At 34.2% G+C, this 25,887-nt stretch overlaps 2 protein-coding genes across 3 annotated transcripts; both read right to left on the bottom strand.

Moving 5' to 3' along the window:
• Nucleotides 1-664: 664 nt before the first annotated feature.
• LOC109085716 (M-phase phosphoprotein 9-like) lies at nt 665-20,556 on the bottom strand. Its single transcript, XM_042732041.1, has 24 exons — nt 20,536-20,556; nt 19,520-19,749; nt 18,051-18,198; nt 17,245-17,334; nt 16,109-16,560; nt 15,391-15,544; nt 14,146-14,218; nt 13,862-13,947; nt 12,901-13,011; nt 12,413-12,828; nt 11,129-11,278; nt 10,031-10,118; nt 8,300-8,515; nt 8,157-8,204; nt 8,010-8,074; nt 7,176-7,277; nt 6,835-6,948; nt 6,581-6,741; nt 5,748-5,918; nt 5,536-5,653; nt 5,342-5,442; nt 4,139-4,329; nt 2,756-2,824; nt 665-1,556 (listed from the first exon to the last, which is right to left on the bottom strand). Exons 1-24 carry the CDS (start codon nt 20,554-20,556, stop codon nt 1,455-1,457), a joined length of 3,477 nt encoding a protein of 1,158 aa, XP_042587975.1. The 3' UTR covers nt 665-1,454.
• Nucleotides 20,557-22,547: 1,991 nt separating this feature from the next.
• Nucleotides 22,548-25,418, bottom strand: LOC109059001 (cyclin-dependent kinase 2-associated protein 1-like). Of its 2 annotated transcripts, none has more exons than XM_019076205.2 (4): nt 25,249-25,418; nt 24,525-24,616; nt 23,350-23,476; nt 22,548-23,216 (listed from the first exon to the last, which is right to left on the bottom strand). In XM_019076205.2, the coding sequence occupies exons 2-4, from the start codon at nt 24,591-24,593 to the stop codon at nt 23,149-23,151; spliced, it is 264 nt and encodes an 87-aa protein (XP_018931750.1). In that variant the 5' UTR covers nt 24,594-24,616; nt 25,249-25,418; the 3' UTR covers nt 22,548-23,148. The 2 variants fall into 2 exon arrangements, with proteins under 2 accessions (XP_018931750.1, XP_018931747.1); XM_019076202.2 differs by having other exon boundaries at nt 25,192-25,414.
• Nucleotides 25,419-25,887: the final 469 nt, after the last annotated feature.

The raw sequence follows: 25,887 nt of genomic DNA, 5'->3' as shown, positions 1-25,887 counted from the left end.
TATCGCCGCTTTAATGTTTCTTAAAGCGATAGTTCAGCCAAAAATAAACATTCTGCCGTTATTTACTCACCCCCATGCATTGCAAAGCTGTTTTCTTGCTGCTGTGGAAATTACGATAAAACATTAACAGCCAATCAGAATCGATCCTGCTTTTAAGAGCTCAGACATTTAAAGCGGCAGACGACATAAAAATAATAATTATTATGTATTGGTATGGACGCTAATATAGTTATAGTTATTGTTCCTGGTGTGAACAAGTCTTAAAGCTCCAAAAATAATAATAAAAAAATAACTATAATAAAAAAAAAAAAAAAAAAAATGAGAAACTAAAATAAACTAAATTTAAATGTAGTAACTTAAATTTATTATATATTATAGTCATTATTTTTACTATATCTTCGAAGTTGATATGAAAATCATGCCTTCCACCAAAGCTTAAAATCATTTACGCTTCTGCACGTATGAATCTCGCAGGTTCACAACACACACACTTCTTTTTTTTTTTACATACATCCAGAAACGAATTTTCCTTTTTTGGTCGAATTATGCCTTTAACACTCAAATAGTTGTGATGAACACAAACGCAGTTCAAGCTCATTTAGTGAATGTTTTGAGCAAACACATATTCCAGATGTCATCAAATCATAATGACTCAAACACATGATTCAGTATGCGGTTTTAATTGTGGAACATATTGTGCAACAGTTAAAGAGATTCCATGAGCTACAGGAAAAAAACCCTGAATAGTCAACAGCTAACGATGGAAAAGCAGAGAAGAGCAAACTTCAAATTTCATGCATCAAAGTAAGCAGTACATCCTGTGCTGCACTGGAAAATGTCAGAGGTCTAGCTTTGATAATCATGTGTAAACACTCGGTGCTGGTTTGGGTTTGTGTTCTTTGCGCGAGATGATTTCGACAAGGCAATTTAATCCTACTCATCTTCTTATCAGATATGTGCTATCATTCTCTGCTCACGTATGGCACGGGCAATGTTATCACGTAAATTAATGAACATGCCACAGACAGCGAAAGCCTGATACTTGAGCGAATTATAATCCTTTTCAAGTGTCATTTAAATTAAGAGTCGTAAGACACACAGTGGAATGGAAACATATGCAAATGAGCTGCCCTGCAGGACTGAACTTTTGCCATTCATTTAAATCAGCAGCAAACAAATCAAATAAAAAATATCGAGTCGAGCATACAATTTCCCATATTTCTGTGACATTAAAAAAGTAAATGTTTTTACAAATCTAGGCATTATTAAAATATACTTTATAGCATGTTCACCATGTAATAAAACATACAAAATAGATCCTACAGTAATAAAAGTAGAAATATGTACATATCAGAGTCTGTACAGTGGAACAACTGTTCCATTATAATAATAATAATAATTCATATGGTCCAGGGTAAAGATCATAATTCATGACAGTTCACAGCAGCCGTTGGCTATACGTTGGCAGATGATCGCAAGATGTTGAATCGTTTCAGAGTCATGCGGATGAACCCGAGGTCGTGGTTCACCTTTTCTAGCCGATTCTCCAGGGTCACCTAAAACCATAAAGTTTATAATGTTACGCATCTGTCTTTCCACTGATGTCTTTTGTTATGCATAATCATCTTAAAAAAAAAAAAACTCAAATAACAAAAGAAAATCCTCAAATGACATGTAGAGCCTTTCATTTGTAAAGTGCTACTGGATTAACAACAATAAGCATCAGCATGGTTATGCAACATATCTGCAACACTTTAGGGATGAATTTCAAGCAAAAAGTAACTATATCATAATATATACCATGGGTTTTACAAAATGTCAGCTTAAACTGTAATATGCAGTATACTGAAATATAATTGCTCATATCATGATCTAATATTTTTATTATATTTATTTAACATATATGTTTTCCACAGTGCAAAATACATAAAAATACATATTTTTACTTTATATAAAATGTTCTCTTAATTTTTTTTGTAATTTATCCTTCAATTTTTTTGGGCAAACAAAGTGCTACACAACAGAGGTTTACTGTTAACATTAAGAAGAAAAAAAAAAGTGTGATTATTTCTTTAAAAATAAATTTTTATTCATATTTATTATTTGTAGTAGTAGTATTGTTATTACAATGAATTTTACATTCTACTGCACGACAGTAATATATTTCTGTCACAGTTTCTTCAAGTTAAACCAAACTTTTATTTTGACGGGTTGCGGTTAAGAACTTGCAGCTGCTGTGTATGTGACATTACGGTCATTTTTTCTCAAATTAAACGGTAAAATGCTAATGACGGGACTCTCAGAGCAGCAGTGGAGATAATGTTTGTGTCGTCATATCGCCATTTTGCAGAAATCATAGCGCCGTATGCGTGATGTCAAATGGTTCCACAGACTTGTATTACTACAGCATTTCACCTCTGCATTGTAAACCACGCAATATTGCTTTGTTCGTGTCAACAGTATCTCCGCCATGTTAAGCAATGAATGAATGACAGGCTTTCCGTTGTAACATCACACAAGGTAAATGAGAGGCAACATCTAGTGGAGAAGACTAATGATAAGATTCACGTTAATCAGATCTTGTCTTAAATCTTTGCAGAAATTTGCATCTTTTGAGAATAAAAAACAAATAAAATTAATTTTAAAAATCTTTTTTTTTTTTCAAAAAAATCTTTTTTTTTTTTTTTTTTTTTTTTTTTTTTTTTGCCAAGCTCTATTCTGTATGCATGTGAATGGAAAGTGATTGTGTTCCCACCTCGTCTAACCTGGTCTGCAACGTGACCCGAGCCCCGGCTCCTGGAATCCGGCTCAGTGCTGCCTCAATCTGTGGAAAATAAATAAATATTGTGTGAAAGCGTCATAGCTTTTAGCAAACTGCTGGATGGAAAGAGCTGAGATTAAACAACAGGGTTTTGAATAAGCACTCCTCAACATGAATAGGAAAAGGGAAGCCTTTGCTAAAAATAGACGTGATTAACCAGCAGCGCTATAAACTCAGGTTACGTAATGTGTAGTGCTGAGGTCACAGCCGAAACATGCGCTGCCATCGATCGTCAGTCAGTCTCAAACCAGCACGAGGCGTGAGCGAGTCACACGCTGTCCAAACACTCACGGGATGAGCTTTCAGAGATTCACAATGACTATAGCATGTTTATGGCCAGAATCCAAATAATGAATGAACACAAATGAGCTAGAAATAAATCATGGGTTTTAGAAATTGTTAAAAATATAATTTACACACACCAATATGTGACCCTGGAGCACAAAAGCAGTCTTAAGTCGCTGGGGTATATTTGTAGCAATAGCCAAAAATATATTGTATGGGTCATAATTATTGATTTTTCTTCTATGCCAAAAATCATTAGGACATTAAGTAAAGATCATGTAGAATTCCATGAAGATATTTTGTAAATTTCCTACTGTAAATATATCAAAACTTAATTTTTGATTAGTAATATGCATTGCTAAGAACTTCCTTTGGACAACTTTAAAGGTGATTTTCTCAATATTTTGATTTATTTGCACCCTCAGATTCCAGATTTTCAAATAGTTGTATCTCGGTCAGATATTGTCCGATCCTGATGATGTACAAAACTCCATTTCTAAAAATTGACCCTTATGACTGGTTTTGTGGTCCAGAGTCACATATACATACATATATATATACATACATATATATATATATTTTTTTTTTTTATTTTCTTTTTAGAAATAAATTCTTACAGACTGTGTGTGTGTGTGTGTGTTTAAAATTTGAATGCATAAATTATATATATTTTTAAATATGTAATATTTAAACAGTTGAAGATTGTCATATTTCAATGTTTTCAATGTGTTCACTGACTTGCAAAGTTTTTCCATTTTAACAATTCATTTTCACAGGTTTCTCAACTGTGCATTTAAAAAAAATAAGGAAATACTTCATACAGTATTTACTACATTATTTACTAGTTTCCTATAGTACATTATTAACTGGTTTAGCATCATTATATGGGTAACACTTTCTCATTTGTACAAATTAATTAATGCATCAACTAACATGAAGCAAATATTTTTACAGCATTTGATCTTAGAATTGACCATTCAGAATCAAGTATTTTAGAGAGCCATGTCATAACAGGAAATATCCCACAATCACCTGCTGCTTTTCCTGTGTGAGCTCATCAAAGAGGCGCTCTGCGTCAGCCAGCGACTGAATGCGAGGCTGAAAGGAGAGGGTTGTCTCTTCAGCGGCAGCTTCCTGTTCGTCCCAGCTGGGTCTGACCGCAGGCTCCTCAGACTCACTGCTCTCTGCAGGCTCAGACGAGCCCCCGATGGACTGAGGGTTCACTGAGGAGGAAGTTCACACAACACTTATGTTTCCTGAGGAAATACCAGTGCTAACAGGGTTAAAGGATAGCAAATGTGTAGTTTGTTTTTTAGGAAAACTTACCTATTTACACACTACTGTTAAAAGTTTGGAGTCAGTTAGATTTTTAAATGCTTTTGAAAGAAGTCTCTTATGTTCACAGAGGCTGTATTTAATTGATCAAAAAACAGAATATTTTTAAATAAATATTATTACAATTTAAAATCAGTTTTTTTCTATTTGAATATATTTTAAAATGCAATTTATTCCTGTGATGCAAAGCTGAATTTTCAGTATAATTTTCCAGGCTTAAGTGTGACGTGATTGTTCAGAAATCATTCTATAAGCTGATCTGCTGCTCAAGAAACATTATTATCAATGTTGAAAACAGTTGTGCAGCTTGATATTTGTGGAAACCCATGCTTAATAAAACCATGTGACAAAACCATGATAAAACCACAATTTTTTAAAATATCTTTGTAACATTATAAATGTCTTTACTGTCACGCTTTTGAAAGTACAATTTAAAAAGTATTAATTTGTTTAAAAAAAAAAAAATAAAAAAAATCACTGACCCCAAAGTTTTAAATGGTAGTGTAAAAATTATAAATCAATAAATATATTTTTTTTTAAATTTTAAATAGTTAAAATATTTATTTAAATACAAATTTTTGTCAATCAATTCTGTGATATATAATTTTAATTTTTTATATATATAGAATTTTCCTAAATGCAAGTCATATGTAATAAATAGATTTAATATTTTCAATGCTAAAACAGCATAAAGTTTATAAAAGCAATCCATAAAAAAAACTATTATATAATATATCAATTTAAAAACATAACTAATTTAATTAATTGTAGCAAAGTGTAAAATAAACACACACACACACACACATACATATGAGCAAGCAGCATAAACAGTTGTCAATGTCACTATCTCTTCTAGGACTGTCACCGTGTGATAGTTAAACCTGACAAAAGCAATCATACCTTCCCCTCTATCAGAAGCCTTAAACTGTAACCTCTTCCTTGGACTCGGATGGGACGGTAAAGAGGAGCTGACGCCATTTCGATCAAAAACATCAAACCTAAAAAAACAAGGCATATACAAGATATTATTTACTGAGACCTGATCAGTGCAGATGGCACGCGACAAAAATAACAACACAAAAATTACACCCTCTCCAAGCAATCTCTCTATGGAAGAAAGAGACCCAACCAACGCGGTGGAGAAGTTCTCAGTCGGGCAGCGCTTGGGACTGGACTTGGCTGAGAGAGGCATGAGTAATGTGTCTCTCTTTGCTAACATAAAAAACACATTCAGTCAGTAAAGATGGACTTTTATCAGCTATTTTGAAAATGCATCAAACAAATGCTAAAGCTTTGGGTCACTCACTGGGTGTGGCGAGAGGAACGGCTCTCTGTGCTCTGGGGGGCAGAGATGATGACCTATGACCCTCTGGAGAGAGACTCCTCTGGGCCCTCAGCACAGCTCCGCTCCGCTCCTCCACCGCGTCCCTCACAAAACTCTCCACAAAACCCACCGTAGGCCTTCTCCTAGCCAACCCTAAAACACACATTGATGTTGGAAAAAAAAAATAATAATAATAATAATAATAATTTTTAGCAGTTTAACACAAGGCAGGAACAAAATATGAATGGGGTATGAATACTTTCGCATGGCACTGTCATTCATTCATTATTGTTATGGCAAAGCTGATGAGAGTCCAAAAAGCTAATGATGAAAAAAAAATATTTCAATAAATCCACAAGTAATCCACACCCCTCATGTCCTCCTGTCAATTAATGTCTTGTGAAGTGAAAAACTTCTTGCCAATATGACTCCATAATACATAACAATAAAAAAAACAATCTCCTGCTGTCCTCTCACATCAAAATCCACCCACATATTTGTTTACAACTGTTTTAGACTGTTTTTGCTTGTAAACAGTGCTTGATGTGTGTATTTCTCTCCTGATTTAAACAAGATGACTTTTCACTGGAGTAAACAATATTATGGATATAGGACTCATATTTTAGCCAGAAGCAATGGTGTCAAGTTAAAACACTGAAATCATGGATTTGTTTCTTACAAACATGCAGCTTTTCACTTCACAAGACGTTAACCGATGGACTGGAGTGGTGTAGATTACTTGTGGATTACTGTGATGTTTTTAATCAGCTGTTTGGACTCTCATTCCGACGGCACCCATTCGTTTTGTGACATACTAGAGGAACCACAGCCGTTCCTGGATAGCGCTCGGCCCTCAGTGGCTTTGGTGTCCTCCATCTGGATCAGGGCCTTCATCATTGGGGTCAGGGGAACTTCCCTCTTCCTCGGCTCTTCAGAGGGACCCTGAGTCTGTTCTCTCTCTGGTGGAGACAGCCGTCTGATGACAGAGGATAGTTCAAGTTAGAAATGACCTTCTCAAAATGAATGCACCACAGAATGATAATGAAATTAATATTGTGAAGATCAGTACCCTCTAGCTCCGGATGTCTGTTCACCTCTGAGACCAGCGCCGGTCCTCATGCCCACATCAGCATCTCGCTGCCTTTTACTCGGTGAGAGCAGAAGATCAGGGTGGTGGAACAAACTGGAATGATTCAATTTGTGAGTTTCAGCTTGGAGTAAAAGCATTTCAATTCAAACTGAAGTTAGATTTTTTTTTCTAATAGAAGAAAGAAACAAATAAGCTGTACACTAGCATCTGTCCATAAATCAATAACTGCTAAATAAGTGTATACAGTTCATATACATTGTTGTAAAACACTAAAAGCTGTGTTTTAGACCCGTGATGAGTATGTGGTGTGTGTTTTGTACCCTGCTCCAGATGGCTGTGAGTGGCTGTGGAGAGATTGACGTGTTTTAGCCAGATTTTCGTGCTGTAGCTGTCGGACTTGAGCTTCTAGCTTAGAGATGACTCTACAAAACCATAGAGAAATACAGAAATAAAAAGACATTTAGTTAGTACAGAAAAGGAAATCATATAACATATAATTATAGCATATAGCATGTTACATATATTTCATATATATATATATATTAACAAAAATAATTACAAATTAAGAACATTTCATTTGTATCAGTAATTATGATTGTTATAATTATGTTCATTTCAAAACAAATATGACTTTATTTTTATAAGCCTCCTAAACTTTATACAATAACTTTACAATAAGGTTTCATTTGTTAACTATATTAGGAACAATAGTTATACAGCACTTATTAATTTAAGCTGATGTTAAGTTCAACATTTACTAATACATTATGAAAATCAAAAGTTGTATCTGTTAACATTAATCAGTGCACTTTGAATTAACATGAATATTTTTATTATCTAACATTAACACAGGTTAATAAATGCTGTAAAATATATTTAATTGGTCATTCATTGTTTCATTTCAAAATATTTATTGTTATGTTAGTTAATGCATTAAATGTTATCAAATGACTACTTTTCATTAATACATGTGCTAAATATTAGATTTAAGAATTACATTATAACATCTAACAATTAAATACAATTGTTAAATATTAATTTAAATAGTTAAATATTACATTTATAAAATTTAGCTATAATTATACATCTCAGTGTAATAAAATAGTTGATATAATAATACTAATTTCAGATTTGCATTGAAGAAATCTGACTACCTTTTCAGTTCTGATATTTGTTCATTGGCATCAAACAGCTTCTTTTCAGTCGAGGCCAACTTGTCCTGTTAGAAAAGAAACAACTGAATAGTTTGTGCACTTCTGTGTACTATTTGTATCATGATGTCAGATAAAAACAGCTCTCACCTTCGCTCCCTCATGCTCCCTTCTCAGTGAATCATACTCATGGAGGAGCTGCAAAAAAACAACAAAACAACGCATCATCACATTGGCCTTTATGGTCAAATATAACAGCATAAGGGAAGTTTAAAGGATTCTGCTCAGCTCACATCCTGTAGCATCTTGTGTTCTTTCTTCATGCGGGCCTCTTTCTCATCCACCTCCTTACAGGCGTTCTGCACGGCCTCCTCCAGCTGATGCAGGCGGTTCTTCAGTTTGGTCACGGTGGCGTCTTTCTCATGGCTGCTGTGTTTGGTCTCTTCTAGCCGCTGCTGCAGGGCCTGGACTGTGGCGCTGGCCGCGTCGTATCGCTCTGGCCATTCAGCCTGGACCACAAACACAAACTTCAGGTTAGCATGGTGTTTCAACCACATTTCAACAATGCTTCCATGCAGTCGTTTATGATTACTATTATGATTTAAAGTTATTTTTAAGAGATTTCTGAGGTTGCAGGTCAGGTACCAATCCTTGAATTTAACACCTTTAAACAATGATAATTATAAGTGTACAAATGTCTCCAATAGGACAAATAAAGAATATCTAGTCAATATTAAATAACTAAAATATAATAATAATACAATTTTAGAGCAGAACATATTAAGAAAAAATATATTTACTTTCCAAATGTACATTTAATTTCCCGTTTCTGTTGCTTCTGCTACTGTACCTTTAATGTTATGATTAACTAACATACGGAAGCCCAATATATATATATATATATACACAAACAAACAAATTAACTGTTATGATTAGCTAACCTATGGAAGCCCATTTCCACCAAAAAAATGCTTTGTTAAATTATAATTATGAGATAAAACATCATAATTATTACATTAAAAAAAGGCATAATGAAAGTAAAAAGTAAAAATTATGAGATACTTAGTCATAATTGCTACATTGAAAAGTCATAATTATGATGGTCAAAACCGAGATGAGGTCATAATTATGACAATTAATTATGAGATGCAAAGTCATAATTATTAAAAACACAGTTATAATTATGACAAAAAGTCAAAATTGACATAAGAAGCCATAATTATGTTATAAAACATCAAAATATATTAGAGATACTACATCATAAGGATGACAAAAAAGTTATAATTGTGATGGTCAAAATTTAACTTAAAAAGTCATACTATGAGATATGGTCATATGTCATAAAAAAAATCTAAATTATGAAAAACAAGGTCAATCATGACATTAGAAAGATAAATAAAAAGGCAGACTATGATGTAAAAATATATAAAAATATGAGATCTTAAGTCATAATTATGACAAACAAGATATATATATATATACTAAAAAGTCAAAACTGACATCAAAAATTGTAACTACGACTTAAAAGTAGAAAACTATGATGTAAAAAGTCGTAATAATTACAGTCAAATTTAATTACAACAATTTTGAGATTCAAAATTTTAATTATGAGATAAAAGCCATAATTATGTTATAAAAAGGCATTTCAACTTCCATACTAACCTATCCTGATATTATTCACACTAATTACTGAATAGATGTTGCGCTAGCGGTTGCTAGATGTTCTAAGTGGTTGCTAGGGTGTTTTGAGGGGATTCTGGGTGGTTGCTAGGTCATTGCTATACAGTTGCTAGGGGCTGTATGTAACCTTTACACAGTAAACGTTCCGGATAGCTTTGAGTTGTGAAAGTGAAATGTTTACGAAGTACAAAACCCTGTTTCAGTGACACAACCCCTTTAAAGTGCTTGTATATAATTTATACAATTTTGCTGACTACAAGCCCAATTGCCACATCAATATACAAGTCTCTTGTTCACAAGCCACTCATGTATTTCCTGTTTTAGATGGAGGCGGTGACTCATACCAGCTGTCTCTCCAAGAGGTGGTTTTTGATCTCCAGCTCTCGGATGCGTGTGCTCGCCTCCGTTAACGCTCGTTCCAGGTGCTGACATCTGCCAAACGATGATCAAAGACACAATCAGTCAGAGTTCATCGGACTCTGCCGATGACAGAGTGTTTATCGTGCGGTAAACACCAGACACCTGATGTCACTGTGCTGATGTGAGTGCAGAGACAAACAACAGGCTGAAAACAGAGCCAAATATATATCAATACACCACATTACATCTACTGGCTATTAGTAAGTTGTACACTCGCGATTTGGTTCGACATGTGAGGATATGCTAAAATGAAGGGTTTTTTTAATTATTACTTCTTAGACAACAAGTCTTAGTTAACTAAAAGTACCGTTCATTAACCAGAATATAAATATTCTCGACTGAATGTTAAAAAACAACTGATAAAAACATCACAATAATCCAGAAGTAATCTACACGACTCCATCAGTCCATCAATTAAACATCGTGAAGCCAAAAGCTGCATGTTTGTAAGAAATATATTTATCATTAAGACATTAAAATAAGTGTCCCCTATCCATAATATTGCTTCACCAGTGGTTTCTTGTTTGAATCTGGTGAGAAATATACACAGATCAAGCACTGTTTACAAGAGGAAACAGTCCAAAACAGCTCTAAACAAATATGTGGGTGGATTTTGATGTGAGAGGACAACAGGAGATGGACTTTTTCACTGGAGGAACTGCGACATTATGAATTATGAACTCGTATTTGGCTAGAAGAGACAGTTTCAAGTTAAAATGTCTTCTTGATGGACTACAAACACATAGCTTTTTACTTCACAAGATGTTAACTGATGGACTGGAGTGGTGTGGATTTTTGTGACGTTTTTATCAGCTGTTTGGACTCTCATTCTGACGGCACCCATTCACTGCAGAGCATCCATTGGTGAGCAAGTGAAATAACGCTACATTTCTGCAAATCTGCTCTTATGAAAAACTCATATACATTTTGGATGGATTTATTTTGACAATATATTATTAAATTTCATTTTGCAATCTGAAACACTGCTGAAACAGAATGAATTCATGTGAATTGTTTCTCACCTCTCAAGCAAGATTTGGTTGCTTTTCTCCATGTCAAGAGGCAAATTCACCAGATCTAGTTTCTCCTTCAGGGCACTGAGCTCAGCCTCATAGTACGCTCTGAGATCCGCTATGTGACGGGCATGTTTCTCTCTCAGGTTTAGTCTCAATCTAGAAAGATTAGACAAGTCATAAGTGAGTGTGGTAGCACTAGAACATCAGATATGTGGATATACCAAATAACACTGGATAGGTTCAGTAAAGCACTAAAATATGATCAATCAGCATCTTCAGCTACACTACAGTTTAAAAGTTTCAGGTCCATAAAATTTTTTAGTTTTTGAATGAAGTTTCTTCTGTTCAACAGGGCTGCATTTATTTGATCAAAAATACAGTGAAACAGTAATATTGTGAAATACTGTTACAATTTAAAATAACAGTTTTTTTATTTGAATATAATAAATGTAATTTATTTCTGTTATCAATTATCAAGCTCATTAATTTTTCACATGATCCTTCAGAAATCATTCTAAGATGCTGATTTGCTGCTCAAGAAACATTTCTGATTATTATCAATGTTGAAAACAGTTGTAGTTATTTTTTCAGGATTCTTTGATGAACAAAAATTACAAAAGAACATACTTTAATTTTAAACAAAAAAAATGCAACATTAAAAAGCAATTTCTTGCATTAAATACTATAAATCACCCTTGAATATCAATTTCTATCATTAAAATATGCACCCTTGAAGAGTAATTTCTTGCATTAATTTCTTTAAAAAAGTAATTTTTGAATGATAATGTTAGACGATGTTTGTCTAAGGATAGTGAGAAAGTTGAAAGGCAACTACTAATGCAATTTTGCATTAATAGTCATAGTCCACTTTTACCCATCTTTTTCCACTTCCAAAAAAAACTCCATACTGAAATAAAAAACAAAAAAAATCCAATAATAACAAAAAGGGAAAATAATAAATATTTAATAATAACAAAACAGTTTTTGATCTTTACTCACACTTTTGATCATCTGAGTTTTTTAATGCATCACAAACTTTGTAAGTTCAAAAGAACTGCATTAACTTGAAATAGAATCTTGTGTAACATTACAAATGTCTTTACTGTCACGTTTGATCAGTTTAATGCATCCTTGCTGAATAAAAGTATTAATTTCTTATGGAAAAAAGGGGAGAGAAGGGAAAAAAAATAAATAATGTTTTGTGACCAAGCTTTTCAAAATAATTTTTGACTTTAATGTGTTGTAAATGTCATTTCATGTTAACTTTAGTGGGATTTTCACGACTCTTACAGCGAGAGAACAACGGGGTCCTCCAGCGAGGTCGTCTGCTCCATTTTCCCACTGGCCGTCTCGGGGCTGCTTCTGTTGGGCTTGTACATGTCCCGAGCAGACGGTCCTCTGGGCTGTACGGTGACCGTGGCAGTGTGGCTGCCCTCATCCTCACTGTTAGCCTGGTTTGCTCTCAGCGCCACCAGGGAAGGAGACGTCCGGTCGGGCGCCTGCTGTGCAGACAGACTGCTGGCGTTAGACATGCAGTCGGTGTCACTGTGGCTGCGCAGGGCCATGGAGTCGGGACTGACGGGCGCTCCGCTGCTGCCGGGACAGGCCCGGACCTGCACAGATGGACTGCTGAAGTGGGACGGTGACGTGAAGCCTGACGTACGATCCGAATGCTTCACATGCACTGTGGAGTCCAGAGTCAACACCTGGGTGAGGGAGCAACAGTTGAGACGTTCTGCTCCTTAATTAATTCCTGTGTTAATTGGCTCTGCTCTGACCTGAGGAGACGAGGTGGAGGAGTTGATTAAGGAGTCCCATTCGTGGCCTTTGGGATCTGCTCTCTTGTTCTGGTAGATCTCCCGCAGGGACAGACGGTTCTCATCTGGAGTCTGTGTGCCACAGAACAACAACTTGTTCATCAGAATCCATCTAAACCAAAAAAGCCATCACTATCAAACAAGCAAAACAAATTTAAGGCCTTTAAATGATCAACATGATCAAAACTGTAGCACACAATCTACAACAAGACTTCTGTCGTCTGATAGTTTATACTTTCAAACAAGTAAAATGCTTAATATGATTGTATCAATATAGTATGATTGTAAAAACATCATGTTGTGGTTCACGTGTCTTTTTGCTGTGAAATCTTTACTGAATTTTATAGAGTAAACGTAAGAATAACTTTTATATTGTTTGTAATATTTCAAGGTGAACACTTACTGGACTGAAGCAACTTGGGTTTACTTGATTATCCATACATCATTTTTCAGAAAAATCGTGTTTAAATATGAGTATCAAATATGATCCATCAGGCTTTTGAGAAATGTTACATTTGTTCATTATATGTTTTGAAATTACAGAGCTTTGATCATAAAACTAGGCATTTAAATCTCATCTTACCAATAAATATTTTTGGAGAATCTCACAATCATAATTTTATCTTATTTTTTGCCCATATAAATGTCAGCATAATTGCCTCGAGTATGAGCTCCATATTCTCACTACATCATATTATACTGTAACTTAAAACAATTGTAGTTCTACATTAATTGCAAAGTGACAGTGAACGAATAAGAAATAAATACAAATGTTTTAGGATTTATTTGTGTGATTTATACTATTCGGTCACATTACTCTACTACTCGTTGGAAAACATAGCTAGTAACTGGAAAAGTTCAGATAATAACATTGCTGCTTTTTAGTTAGTATCTCCTAGAGGCTAAGTGAATAAAAGTTTACCTGCATTCGATCAAAGGAAGCACTTTCAAAGTTGTCAGGTAGAGGGCGGTATAACTCGCTCTCATCCAGTTTCCAGTAAGACAGACCTGGAAAATCAAAGGGAATATGAATATGTGCATAGCAATTTCACAATAATCAGAAATTACATCAATCTAAAGCCCTTATTCAAAACCTCTTCATTACGCATTACAGTCCCCCTAAAAATATTCATACAGTCACCACTGCATCTCTCCTGTGTGCTGTTGAACAGACAGCGGAGCTTGATTCTTAGTGAAATGTGTTACCTGAGGCTTCAGACACCAGACTGTCACTTCTCTTTAGAGCCAGAGGATTTGTGGAGGCTGTGCTGCATCCACGCTGAGGAGACAAAAGGTTATTATACCCAGAAAGCAATTTTAAAAGCACACAGAGGCTTGTAGGAACATTCACAGTAACAGGTTGAACAGTGATGCTCCATCTCATCTCTGAAACTGCAAATATTGCACAATTCAAACGGTTTATCCGAGATGCATGACAGAAGTTTTGACTAATTATAAATCGGACATTTTCTGCATTTAAATTTAGAGACTGGCATGATACCAATATTGTAAAAGATATTTCACAGTAGAAGAGATAGAATGACATTTGAAAGAGTTTAAAAAACAAAAAACCTGCTTTGTTAATATGTGACCCTGGAGCACAAAAGCAGTCTTAAGTCGCTGGGGTATATTTTTAGCAATAGGCAAAAAAAACATGTATGGGTCAAAATTATCGACTTTTATACCAAAAAAAAAATCATTAGGATATTAAGTAAAGATCATGTTCCATGAAGATATTTTGTAAATTTCCTACCATAAATATATCAAAACTTAATTTTTGATTAGTAATATGCATTGCAAAGAATTCATTTGAAAAAACTTAAAAGGGGATTTTCTCAGTATTTAGATTTTTTTGCACCCTCAGATTCCAGATTCTCATATAGTTTTTGATTTTAATGTGTTGTAAATGTCATTTCATGTTAACTTTAGTGGGATTTAGAGTGGACTTTAGAGCACCCATCAGTCCCGACTCCATGGCCCTGCGCAGCCACAGTGACACCGACTGCATGTCTAACGCCAGCAGTCTGTCTGCACAGCAGGCACCCGACCGGACGTCTCCTTCCCTGGTGGCGCTGAGAGCAAACCAGGCTAACAGTGAGGATGAGGGCAGCCACACTGCCACGGTCACCGTACAGCCCAGAGGACCGTCTGCTCGGGACATGTACAAGCCCAACAGAAGCAGCCCCGAGACGGGCAACAGTTGTATCTCGGCCAAATATTGTCCAATCCTAATAAACCATACATCAAGGGAAAGCTTATTTATTCAGATTTCAGATCATGTATAAATCTCAATGTCGAAAAATTGACACTAAGACTAGTTTTGTGGTCCGGGGTTACATACATGCATATACATACATACATATATACATATACACATACACATATATAAATAAAAAGACCCCTGCTGTTCATGACAAAAAAAAAAGTCATTCAATATTAGTATGTGCTTACATCAGGTAAGTGATCTGTGTGCTCCGTAGGAGATCCTGCTCCTGCTGCTGCTGTGCTCCTGTCCCGCTCCTCCACATGTGACGTCCGGTTTGGTGTCGTTCGGCTCTTTCTCTGCCTGTGTTTTTGCCTTTGGGCCCAGGAGGTCAGGGGTTGGCTACACAACATATAACAACACAAAACAGCTGGATCTCTTTAATGTGATCAAAGTGATTCAACAGAGTTCATTATACCCAGGGTTATTTCAGTGCTTTTACACTACTATTACTTAAAAATAATTCTACTTTCATTAACATTTCTATATTACTTTTCCATTTTTCAAAAATCTCTCGTTTTTCAAAAATCTCTCTAAATGATTGTGATTATTTATTATTAATTTAATTATTGTTAAAATATAAATTACAAATACCACAGTTAATTCTATTTCAGTTTTTGTTTAATTTCAGTTTGCAATTTTAGTAATTCAACTTAAATGTATTTCATGTCTTTTTAAATTAATATTTTGAATTAGCTTTTAATTTTAGATTTTCACATTTCAGAATTTTAATTTTAAAATTTGAATATGAACTTTATGAAACACATTTGTCATAATCTCCAAAAAACTTCAAAAAATAAAATCACATAAAAACCCATAAAACCATTAAAACACAAATATACAAATTAACAATCTATATTGATCTGTATTATTTCATTTTTGATACCTAACCATCTGTAACTCTACCTTATTACTCTCTGTTTATCAGTCAGCACATCAAGTGCAACTGTCTCAGTCATCTGGAGCTTGTCTTTGGCTCTGCTCAGCAGGTTCTGGCCCTGAAGGCTTGTGTCAGGTATAGGTGATGGTGTGAGACTCCCGTCCTGCTGGTTTGGGGACCACAGCGCCTCGTCCCTCCCCTCTGTGGAACTGGGCCGCCCTGTTTCTAACCCATGCTCCCAGGTGGAAAGAGTCCCATACCCGCTGCTCAGCACAGTAACCATCCCCTCCTCCGAGCTCTCCTGAGGATGAACGGTGAGCTGGGGGGGCGACAGAGGTCCTGGAGCCGACAACGTAAAGGTGTTCCCAACCGGGTCCTCTAGAGGCTTGGAGTCCTTACTGGGCTCCAGAGAGTGAGTCTGTGTGCTGATTTGGCGCTTCTGTAACTGCACTAACGCCTTAATTTCATCCTGTATGAGCTGGAAGAAAACATGCAAGACCATCAAGACGGAATGAAACTAATTTATTAAGTTATTTTGCATATTAATAATTTCTCCCAGATTAAGGCCAGAAACACACTGTACAAAAGTACACAAATGCAAATGGCAAGCATGAGGTCAAAACTAAACTAAACAAACAAAACTAAATCAGTAAACATTGTAGAATTAAAAATGTCCTAACAAATAAAGATAACATTTATATAATTAAATGCGTTTATATTTTAATTTTACAGATGTGCTGTCAAATAAATGTAACATTAATATTATTATATTATTTTTCTTAAGTATTTTTTTTTTTACTGTGAAACAGTATTGTTACAAAAGTATTATTTATTATTTTGTTATGTAAATAGCAATTTCACAATTACATTATTTCTATTTATTATCATAAAGAAAAAAAATAACATGGATGGATGAATGGATGGATCCCACTTAGATACTTAGGTTTAATTCCCCAAATCATGCAGCCCTGACTTGTGTAACTAGAAGCATATGAACTCACTTAATTGCACAGTGTATGTTTTAAGCTTTAGACTGGCACAACCAGATTAAACACAATGAAGCACCTTGACTGCATCAGATACAAACCACAACACTTCAACTCTCTGCAACATGAACAGTAACTTGGTAAGAGTCCAGACAGGTTCCTTTAGGAAAACATACCTGTATTTGGCACTGGTACTGCTCCTGCTGAGCAAGGATTTGCTCTTGATATTGCTTTTCCACCAACTGAAAGAGATGAAGCCACCGACCCTGTTTGAACGAGAGAAAACCACTGTCAGTATGTCAGTATTTAAGAGAAAATGACTTGAAGGAAATGCTAAGACTGATAAAGTGGTGTGTTTTGGTGAGATGGGCTAGTAGTTTCACAGCTAGTAAACTTTACAGATGTGATTCTCATATGGCCAATTCTCAGCATTTAACATTTTTATAGTACATCCAGGTGCATATCCACAGAGCTGGAAACAAAATTAGAGTCATGGAGCATTTTGATAAATAAACGCAGATATTCTTTCTTATTATTTTTATTTAACCAGTTGTCTTTATTATTAAATGCATGTTTGAATTAATCTGTCATGATAACAAGTTTTTATTACAGCAATTGTTTGAATATTTATATTTCAACAACAAATTGAAGTAAAAAAAAAAAAGAATTATATCTTTTAAAAGTTAATTTGAAAATATAAAAAAAAAAATCTATAAAATATACAGTGCATCAACATTAATATTTATTTTAAAAAATAGATGGAGTGAATTTTTATTTCATGCCAACTTTAAAGCCCTCAAGACACTTCTAAATGATTTAATTTGTGATGTCAGGGATCAGCTGTGGGATGTGGGATGTTCTCCACAGCTCAGAGCGTGGCTGCTGCTGTCTCCACTCCTATGGGAGACCCTAGACGATGGCCTAGAAACCTGCGCCGTGACGCATGAGGGAACGGACAGCGTGGTCTCGGGCATCTGCGCACCTCACAGTTCTTCCAGATCTCAGGGTCGGTCTCGCCGCTGCTCTGGATCTCCTGGACCAGGGCTCTGAGCGTCTCTATGGAGCTGGGGTTGATGAAGGGCAAACTCCTCCCTGAGCTGAACTCCTCCTCGGTGCGAAGACACAGATTCCTAAACCATATGACACGACAACAAAGACTGATTATAAGTCACATCAACCCTGAGGGCTTATTGTGGATTTAAAACAGCTCATCGACAGCATCTTTGTGAAGACAAAAACATCACAAACCTTATTTTTGGTTCAGTTTTCAGCTAAATAAAAACTTTGGTTTTGTGAAAATTTTGGCTTGTGTATAAATTAAATTTCAATGCATCACTAATAATATCTCAAATAAGCATTCGTTAAATAGATAGGGTGAATTTTCATTTCATGCCCACTTCAGGCCTCAGGAAACTTCTAAATGATCTCATTTGTGATGTTAGGAGCCAGCTGCATTGTGGGATGTTCATGAGTATGTAGACAAGAATGAAAAAGCAGGGATTTCTGAATGCAACGACGCATGATATCAAGTAGGACTAAGAGATTAATCAAAATAGTTTATAAATCTGCAGTCCATAAAAGACAAGCTTTTAATCTTCCAGAAGTTTTCAACCAAAATAAAAGCTTGCTGCGAATATTTTAATTTAAAAATTTAGACAGCCTTTGTACATTTGTACAGTTGCAATGTAACATACACCTATTATTATATCATTTTGTTTAAAGAAGCATTTTTTTTTATTTTACTGTGAAACATTATTACAAAAGTAATATTTATTAGTTTGCTTCATATTTTTACCTTGTAGGTTATAATAATCATGATAAAAATAATCATAATTATTATTATTTTATAGTCATATATAATTACATTTTTTAAAAAAAACAAAAAAATTCTGCATTCAACATACAAAACAAAATCATTATAATAAAAAAAAATTTTTTTAAAAATATATTTATAATAATTAAAACACATATATATTTATTTCCCCAAATCATGCAGCCTTAAAGGCACAGTTCTCCAAAAAAAAAAAAAAAAAAAAAAAATCATTTACTCACCCTCAAGTTGTTCCAGTATGATTTTGTTCTAGTTGAATGCAAAAGAGGTTATTATGAAGAATGTGTGTAATTTAACGGTTGCTGGTCCCCATTGACTTCTATAGTATGGAGAAAAAAAAAAAGATCTATGGAAGTCGATGGCTACCATCAACTGTTCGGTTAGCAACATTCTGCATAATATCTTCTTATGTGTTCAGCAGAAGAAAAAACTTCATATAGGTGGGTAACAACTTGAGGATTTTCATTTTGGGATGAACTATCCCTTTAAAATCAAGCCAAATGCACATTGTATGTTTCAAGCCTTAGAGTTGTGGTTGTAGATTTAAAGCAGCTTACTGACAGCATCTTTGTGAAGACAGAAACAACACACTAAAGACATCATCACATGATAAAACAGACCTTATTTTGTTGGAAATGTTGCATGCTGGTGTGCTGGAGGGTCTGTCTTCCCCTTCTGTGGTCTGAAGGAAGCCCTCGGGGTGGGACGCGGAGCGCTCCTCTTCGGGGAGACCCGATACGGTGTCCTCAGAGGAGACGATGGAGGCCTCGCTCTCCTTCCCGGGGCACTGATCTGGACGTGGCTCAGCCACAGCTCCTCTCCTCAGGGGAGACCCGATACGGTGGACATGCTCAGAGGACAGAGACGATCAAACCAACAAATATAAAAAAAAAACAAAAAACTAACTAAATAAACATCAAAAAAACAAATCAATCCAAATAAAATAAAAAAAATAAAACTAAAACCTGCAATACATTAAATTTATAAACACAAATATCTAACCAATAATAAAAAAATAAAATAAAAAAAATATAAAAAATACATTTCAAAATTATTTACAGATACATATGTGTGAGCTCTGTATTAAAAAAATAATTGCAACTTATACATTCAAAAATATCTGAACCATACATTCAAAAACATTCAAAAATATCTGAACCTAAAGTCATGATGTTGAGAAAACTATCCTTTCTTAAAAAGAATACTTTCAAAAAAATACTTAAGGTGAAATTTGTTATTTGCAATGAAATGAAAATGTGTTATAGTTTAAATTTATATTAAATGCATTTACTTTAGAAAGCTTTTTAACATACTTAGGTAGGACTTAAGTACATCTTTATATGTAATTTCAGAATTGCTAATATTGTCTTTGAAATATGGTTAAAGTGTGCTGCTGAACGTACTGACAAGTATTCATGGTAACCTGAAATTTGTCATTTTGACACCTGTCACGTATTTAAATCTATTTGTAATTACAAATTTGGAATAATGAGGTTGGAATTTACTTCATTAAATGTGAGACACACTACAGTAAATTTTATAATCCACTACTTTGCATGTTAGTCAACACATCAAAGACAAAAGATTATTAAAACACTATGATTTAAAAGGTAAAACTTCAATATGACATTATTACCAAGTGTTTAGAAACAGTCATGAGTGCCTCTCTTTTTTCTATGCACTTAAGTGGCCTTTTATATCATTAATATATTATCTGCAAGTACAGTTTTTAGAAATATACTTTTAAGACTTGAAGTACACTAGAAGTGCACATTCAGTCCAATTAAGCAAACTTCTTTTCACAAGGGTTTTGTTTACTATTTATTTCACATTAATACAATCACACTCCAAATGCCTAACACAATCAGGAGATGAAACCTACAGAACCAGGAGCTTGAGCTACATTACAATGATGTTATAAAGGCTCATTATCAAAACTTAAACTAAGAAAAGAAGATTAATGCATTTTATCCCTTTTTAAAATGACCAGCTAATGCATAAACAAAGACCCAGCTGTCAGACTGTCAGGGCATCTTCGGAACATCTGGTAAATTCATTGTTTGCATGCAGTCGGACAACAACAGATATATTCATACAACAAAAGTCATTCATTGTTATGAACTTGGATGGAGATCAACAGCATGTTATAAAAGCCGATAAAGACAGAAGCACTCGCATTTAATGGTCAGATCTGTAAACAACACAAAGATAATCTGGCAACCTACAAACCCAGCCGGTGGTGTGTTTAATCGCATAGTTATTTAACAGATGTCAAGCAGGCTCATAGATGTAAACATGCAGCAAAACACAGACTCGCTATGGCGCTTCCTGTTCGCGCGCGCACACACACACAGCACGCATCACCTCTGTATCAGCATCCCCTCGCTCCAAACACAAGCGCTGACACATTTAACATGACAATAACCCCTGAATACCGCGTCACTTACTTGTTACTTTCTATCAACACTTGTTCTCCCATTTTGACATTTCCTCACGCGCCGCGCGCACTCTCTCTTTCTCTTCTTCTGTCACTGACTGTCTGCTTCTCGCTCAACCTTCTAACGTTCTAACCAACGACGACGACACACTGCGCCGAGAAAAGCCATTGGTCGATTGAGTTCGAAAGGCGTCACTTGATTGGGCAGGACAAATAGTCAACGTCACTTTGGGCTCTGTGATTGGCTCCTTCGCAGGATTCTGCGCATTTTAAGGGCACAACAGAGGTTCCGATTGGTTCTTTTGTGTAAGCCGGCCGCTATCGGCTTGTGTGCTCCGAAGAAATACTTCGGAAAAAATAAAACATAAACAATAATAATAGAAATTATAATAATAACAATTAAAGGAAATGCTTAAAATAAATAAACAAAATAAATAAATATATATATATATTTTCCTTAAAGAAAATTTAGCTTTTGTAGAACAAATTTATTATTAAGAATTTTATTTTTTATTTTTTTACCCAAAATGAACAAAGTAAAAAATAAATAAATAAATAAACAATATAGAAATATTATATAAATTTTTTGTATTATTTCCTTTTGTACTAATACAATAAAATAACTGCATTATTGCGGTCATGAAAATCCTTTTTTAAAAACTTCCTGAAAACCTTGAAAATAATTAAAAATAAAATAAAAAAACACTTAGAAATTACACCATACTGTGAATTCAGTAAAAAAAAAAAAAAAAAAAAAAAAAAAAAAGTGCTTAACTGTAATGAAAATATTTTCACATGCAAACATATGGATCTAAAATCTTCTAAAAACTATAATTTTTATAAAATATAATTCTTATTTAAAATTTTTATTATTTTACTTAGCAAAAACAATTCACAAGGCAATAAGTAATTTACAAAAGTCAACAAGTTAATTTGCAATTATAAACTATATTATGGCATTATTTTAAAACTCACAAAGCTATTATTACACAGTACAGCCTTAAATAATTAACATGGTGACCATTGTTTCATAATGAATAAATATAGAAATCTTATTTTATTCTTATTTTGGTGGCTCATCAAACAAGGTTCCCAGTTTTATTGTACGAACAGCTGTAGTAAGTCTGATATTTTGGTGGAAAATATTCTTACTGTGGTAAATTTATGCAAGGAAAGCAATATCGCAAAACAATAAACAAAAATGGTTCATATACAATGAATGTCATATTTATTGACAGATATACAAAATTCCAAAGAGTGACCTTTTTTGTCTTTACATGAAAATACATTGTATTACACAAGGTAATAAATACAAATAAAGACGAAAGTAATGGCATCACTAGAATACTTTTCAGTATCACCCCGATTAAAAGAAAACTCACCTATCCATTAGTGCGTCCAAAGAAAAAAAATACTCTACCTAATCCTGAGACCTACTTCTAAAAGCACAAACCTAGTCTAACCTGTAAAAGCCATGCAGATTCTAATGCGGGACCTTTCATCCGGTTGCATGCATTTTTGCTCATTTGCTCTTAAAGATACTATGTGGTCAAAAAAAAAATGAAATGTATATTAAAAAAAAAAAAAAAAAAAAAAAAAACCCAAATGGCAATAGTTCCGGATCTCTTGCATTTATAAATCAGAAGATATATTCTCTGAATGGTGCCTTATTCCCTCCCAACCGCAGATGAAAAGCGCAAGTCGTAACATAAATGCTCCGTTTTTTGATTGTTTTATCCCTTCACAGGAAAGGCATGCATGACTCCCGTGTGACAGTTCTTTCAGCCGTATGGAGAGAACGCTGAGGAGGCGCTAGGATCTGGCGTTTCTCTCTGTCTCCGCCAGACACTCCCGAACCAGCCCTCTGGCATGAATGATACCTACAACACACACAAAATGACAGAAATCAGTTTCCAAGACGCATTATTCGAGTTTAACATGAGTACATTCGATTAAAAAAAAAATTATATAGAAGAGGATTTATATATTTTGAGTTTGATCATGTGCACAAACCTCTTTTAAGTCGCTCCATGGCGCTTTTACTCCCTGCATATGTTGGCCTTATTTCTTTCCCAAGTTCTTCAATGATGGCGAGGAGTTCAGCATATTTACTCTGAGGTACTTGGCTCCCATTTGGACCCTAAACATGAAAAAATAAGTCAAAATTATTTTTATTAATTTTTTAAATATTTTTTTTTGTTAGGATAGAATGAGTTTTAAAGTGTAATAAAATATGAGTACATTTATTTTTTTCAGTTTACATGTTAATATTTTGTCATTTTGTTGTGTTTTGTCATTTATTAGTTTAATTTCTATAGTTTTTGTTTTAGTGATTTTAGTATATCAAGTTCATTTATACTTTATTCTCTGTTTACTTTTAATTTTAATTTCTTTTAATTTTAAAGTTTTAGCAATTTCATTGTTTTTGACATTATTAGTTTGTTTTTGAATATGTCTAAGTAATTTTTATTTAAATTTTATTTTTTGATATTTCAGTACATCAAGTTTGATATTTTAATTTAGTACATCAACTAAATTCAGTTTTAATATTTTGAACTTGAATTAGTTTGTGTTTTTTTACATTGTTTTTTGTTTTAGTTATTTTAGTATGTCAAGTTCCTTTATATTTTATTTTCTGTTTTCTATTAATTTTAAAGTTTTGGTAATTTTTTGTTTTAATTTTTGTTAGTTTGTTTTTTAATGTCTGTGTAATTTTTATTTAAATTAAATTTTTTGTTATTTCAGTACATCAAGTTTGATATTTTATTTTTTATTTTAGTACATCAACTAAATTCAGTTTTATTAATATCGTTTCTGTTTTTTACATTGTTTTTTGTTTTAGTTATATTAAACTAACTAAATATAGTTTTTATTAATATTTTGGATTCATTTTTACTTTAATAAGAGTTTCAGTATTTTATTTATTGATGTGTTTTAATGTTTTCTGTTTTCAGAAATCTGTTTTTTATTTTTCCATTATTTTGTAAAATGTTATTTTTGATATATCTACATAGTTTTTTTTTAATGTCAGGTAAAGTTTTTGTTATTTTAGTAGGCCTACATCAATTTAAACTAAATTTAAAAAAAGAGAGAGAAATGTTGAATAAATAAATTTCAGATATTGTATATTTTTAAGTTGCTTTTTTTTTTTTTTTAGTGTTAGTTAACTATAATAACATGAAACGTACCTGTGGGAATCCCAACGAAGGCGGCCCAAAGTCATTTAGAAATGGTTTGTATGACTGTATTGTTGCCATTGAAGACGGAGAGGGAATGTTTCCTGTTAAAAGCAACAACACACATCCTTAACTGTGTGATGCAACAACTTCATACATGATTTCAACACAGACGTGCATTTGTGCAACTGATCTTTTGTCTCAAAGCCTCACAGTTACCCTCGTGACAACTAGCCCCGGCCTTCGCTGTATGCAAACACCACCCTCCGCCACTAGGTGTCCCCAAAGAGCACTGAAAACGGTACGTCTGAATCCGATCAATCAACAGCCCGAGAGACAATCATGGAGGAAACGGCACGGGCTTGATCTTAGCCGCTAAAAGGATTCATTTTTAACACAATCTAGCGGCCTCCACGCAAACCCATCCGGCCACGGCGCGACGCGGAACCCTCGGGAAGACCCCGAACACGCACCTAACGCCGATATTTAGCCCTAGCGAAGGCGAGGAATGCGTTTTTTTCACTAGTAATAATGGCGGATGTGAAGGATCTGACCCTGTAGCGATCAGACTGGACAAAAACTACACACGGCTTTTCCCCAGGTATTCTTTCTCTCGCCAATTCTTACATTCGACCAAATACACGCAAGACCGAGAGTTTTCCACGCTTTTTCGGCATACCTTGGTTCCCAGAAGTTCCCGGAAGGTGTTGATGGAGATTGGGTTTGTAAGACATACCTGAAGAGATAATAAATGAGAGAAATAAAATTGTCCCTAAAATCAGCGGAGCGTCCGTCTCGCAGACACTTTTTGTTTACAGCGGAGCAGCACCGGCAAATATGGCCGCGTCACTCCTCATGACACCCACACTGTCCATCATCATCATCACAAAGAACTCAATTAACACAGAATTAATGAAAAAATAACCAGTGTTGTCCTTAATCACAGTGACAGCTGGAGAAGTTATAAAATCGTTAATAATGATGATTAAAAAAAATACTGGATTTAAACCTTTTGCATAGGTTTTACTTGTAAGATTTTTTTCCAGTTTTGATAAAAATACACTTTTACTTAAAAAAAAAAAATGGGGGGAAATGAAACGTTTTTTTTTTTTTTTGCAATGAAATATAATCATAGATTACTTTTTGAAATTTTCCCGTAAAATCTAACATTTGCAATTTTAGAACTAAATATTTAAATCAAGCAGATTCCAAAAGAATTTAGTTGAGAAACAAATCTTGTTTGATTAGATTTAAAGTGGATTATCATTTTAAAGCTTTTCACATTATGTTTACTGAAATAAACGTGTTATTTTACATACACTCGTAGGACTTTCAGAACTACATAAATACATTTTTCTTTCTAAATGCACCAAAT

This window comes from Cyprinus carpio, chromosome B10, assembly GCF_018340385.1.
Source record: "Cyprinus carpio isolate SPL01 chromosome B10, ASM1834038v1, whole genome shotgun sequence".
Classification (NCBI taxonomy): Eukaryota; Metazoa; Chordata; class Actinopteri; order Cypriniformes; family Cyprinidae; genus Cyprinus; species Cyprinus carpio.
The sequence above is the reverse complement of the archived record's forward strand: the minus strand, read 5'-3'. Positions and strand labels throughout refer to the sequence as shown.

Coding starts and splice junctions, on each gene's coding strand:
- LOC109059001 (XM_019076202.2), bottom strand. CDS start 25,246: ATGTCTTACAAACCCAATCTCCATCAACACCTTCCGGGAACTTCTGGG. Junction 24,617..25,191: donor GGGAACTTCTGGGAACCAAG/GTATGCCGAAAA, acceptor TGCTTTTAACAG/GAAACATTCCCTCTCCGTCT. Junction 23,217..23,349: donor CATGGAGCGACTTAAAAGAG/GTTTGTGCACAT, acceptor TGTGTGTTGTAG/GTATCATTCATGCCAGAGGG.
- LOC109085716 (XM_042732041.1), bottom strand. CDS start 20,556: ATGACTGTTTCTAAACACTTG. Junction 8,516..10,030: donor ACCTCTTGGAGAGACAGCTG/GTATGAGTCACC, acceptor TTTGTGGTCCAG/GCTGAATGGCCAGAGCGATA. Junction 5,443..5,535: donor TCCATAGAGAGATTGCTTGG/AGAGGGTGTAAT, acceptor GCCTTGTTTTTT/TAGGTTTGATGTTTTTGATC.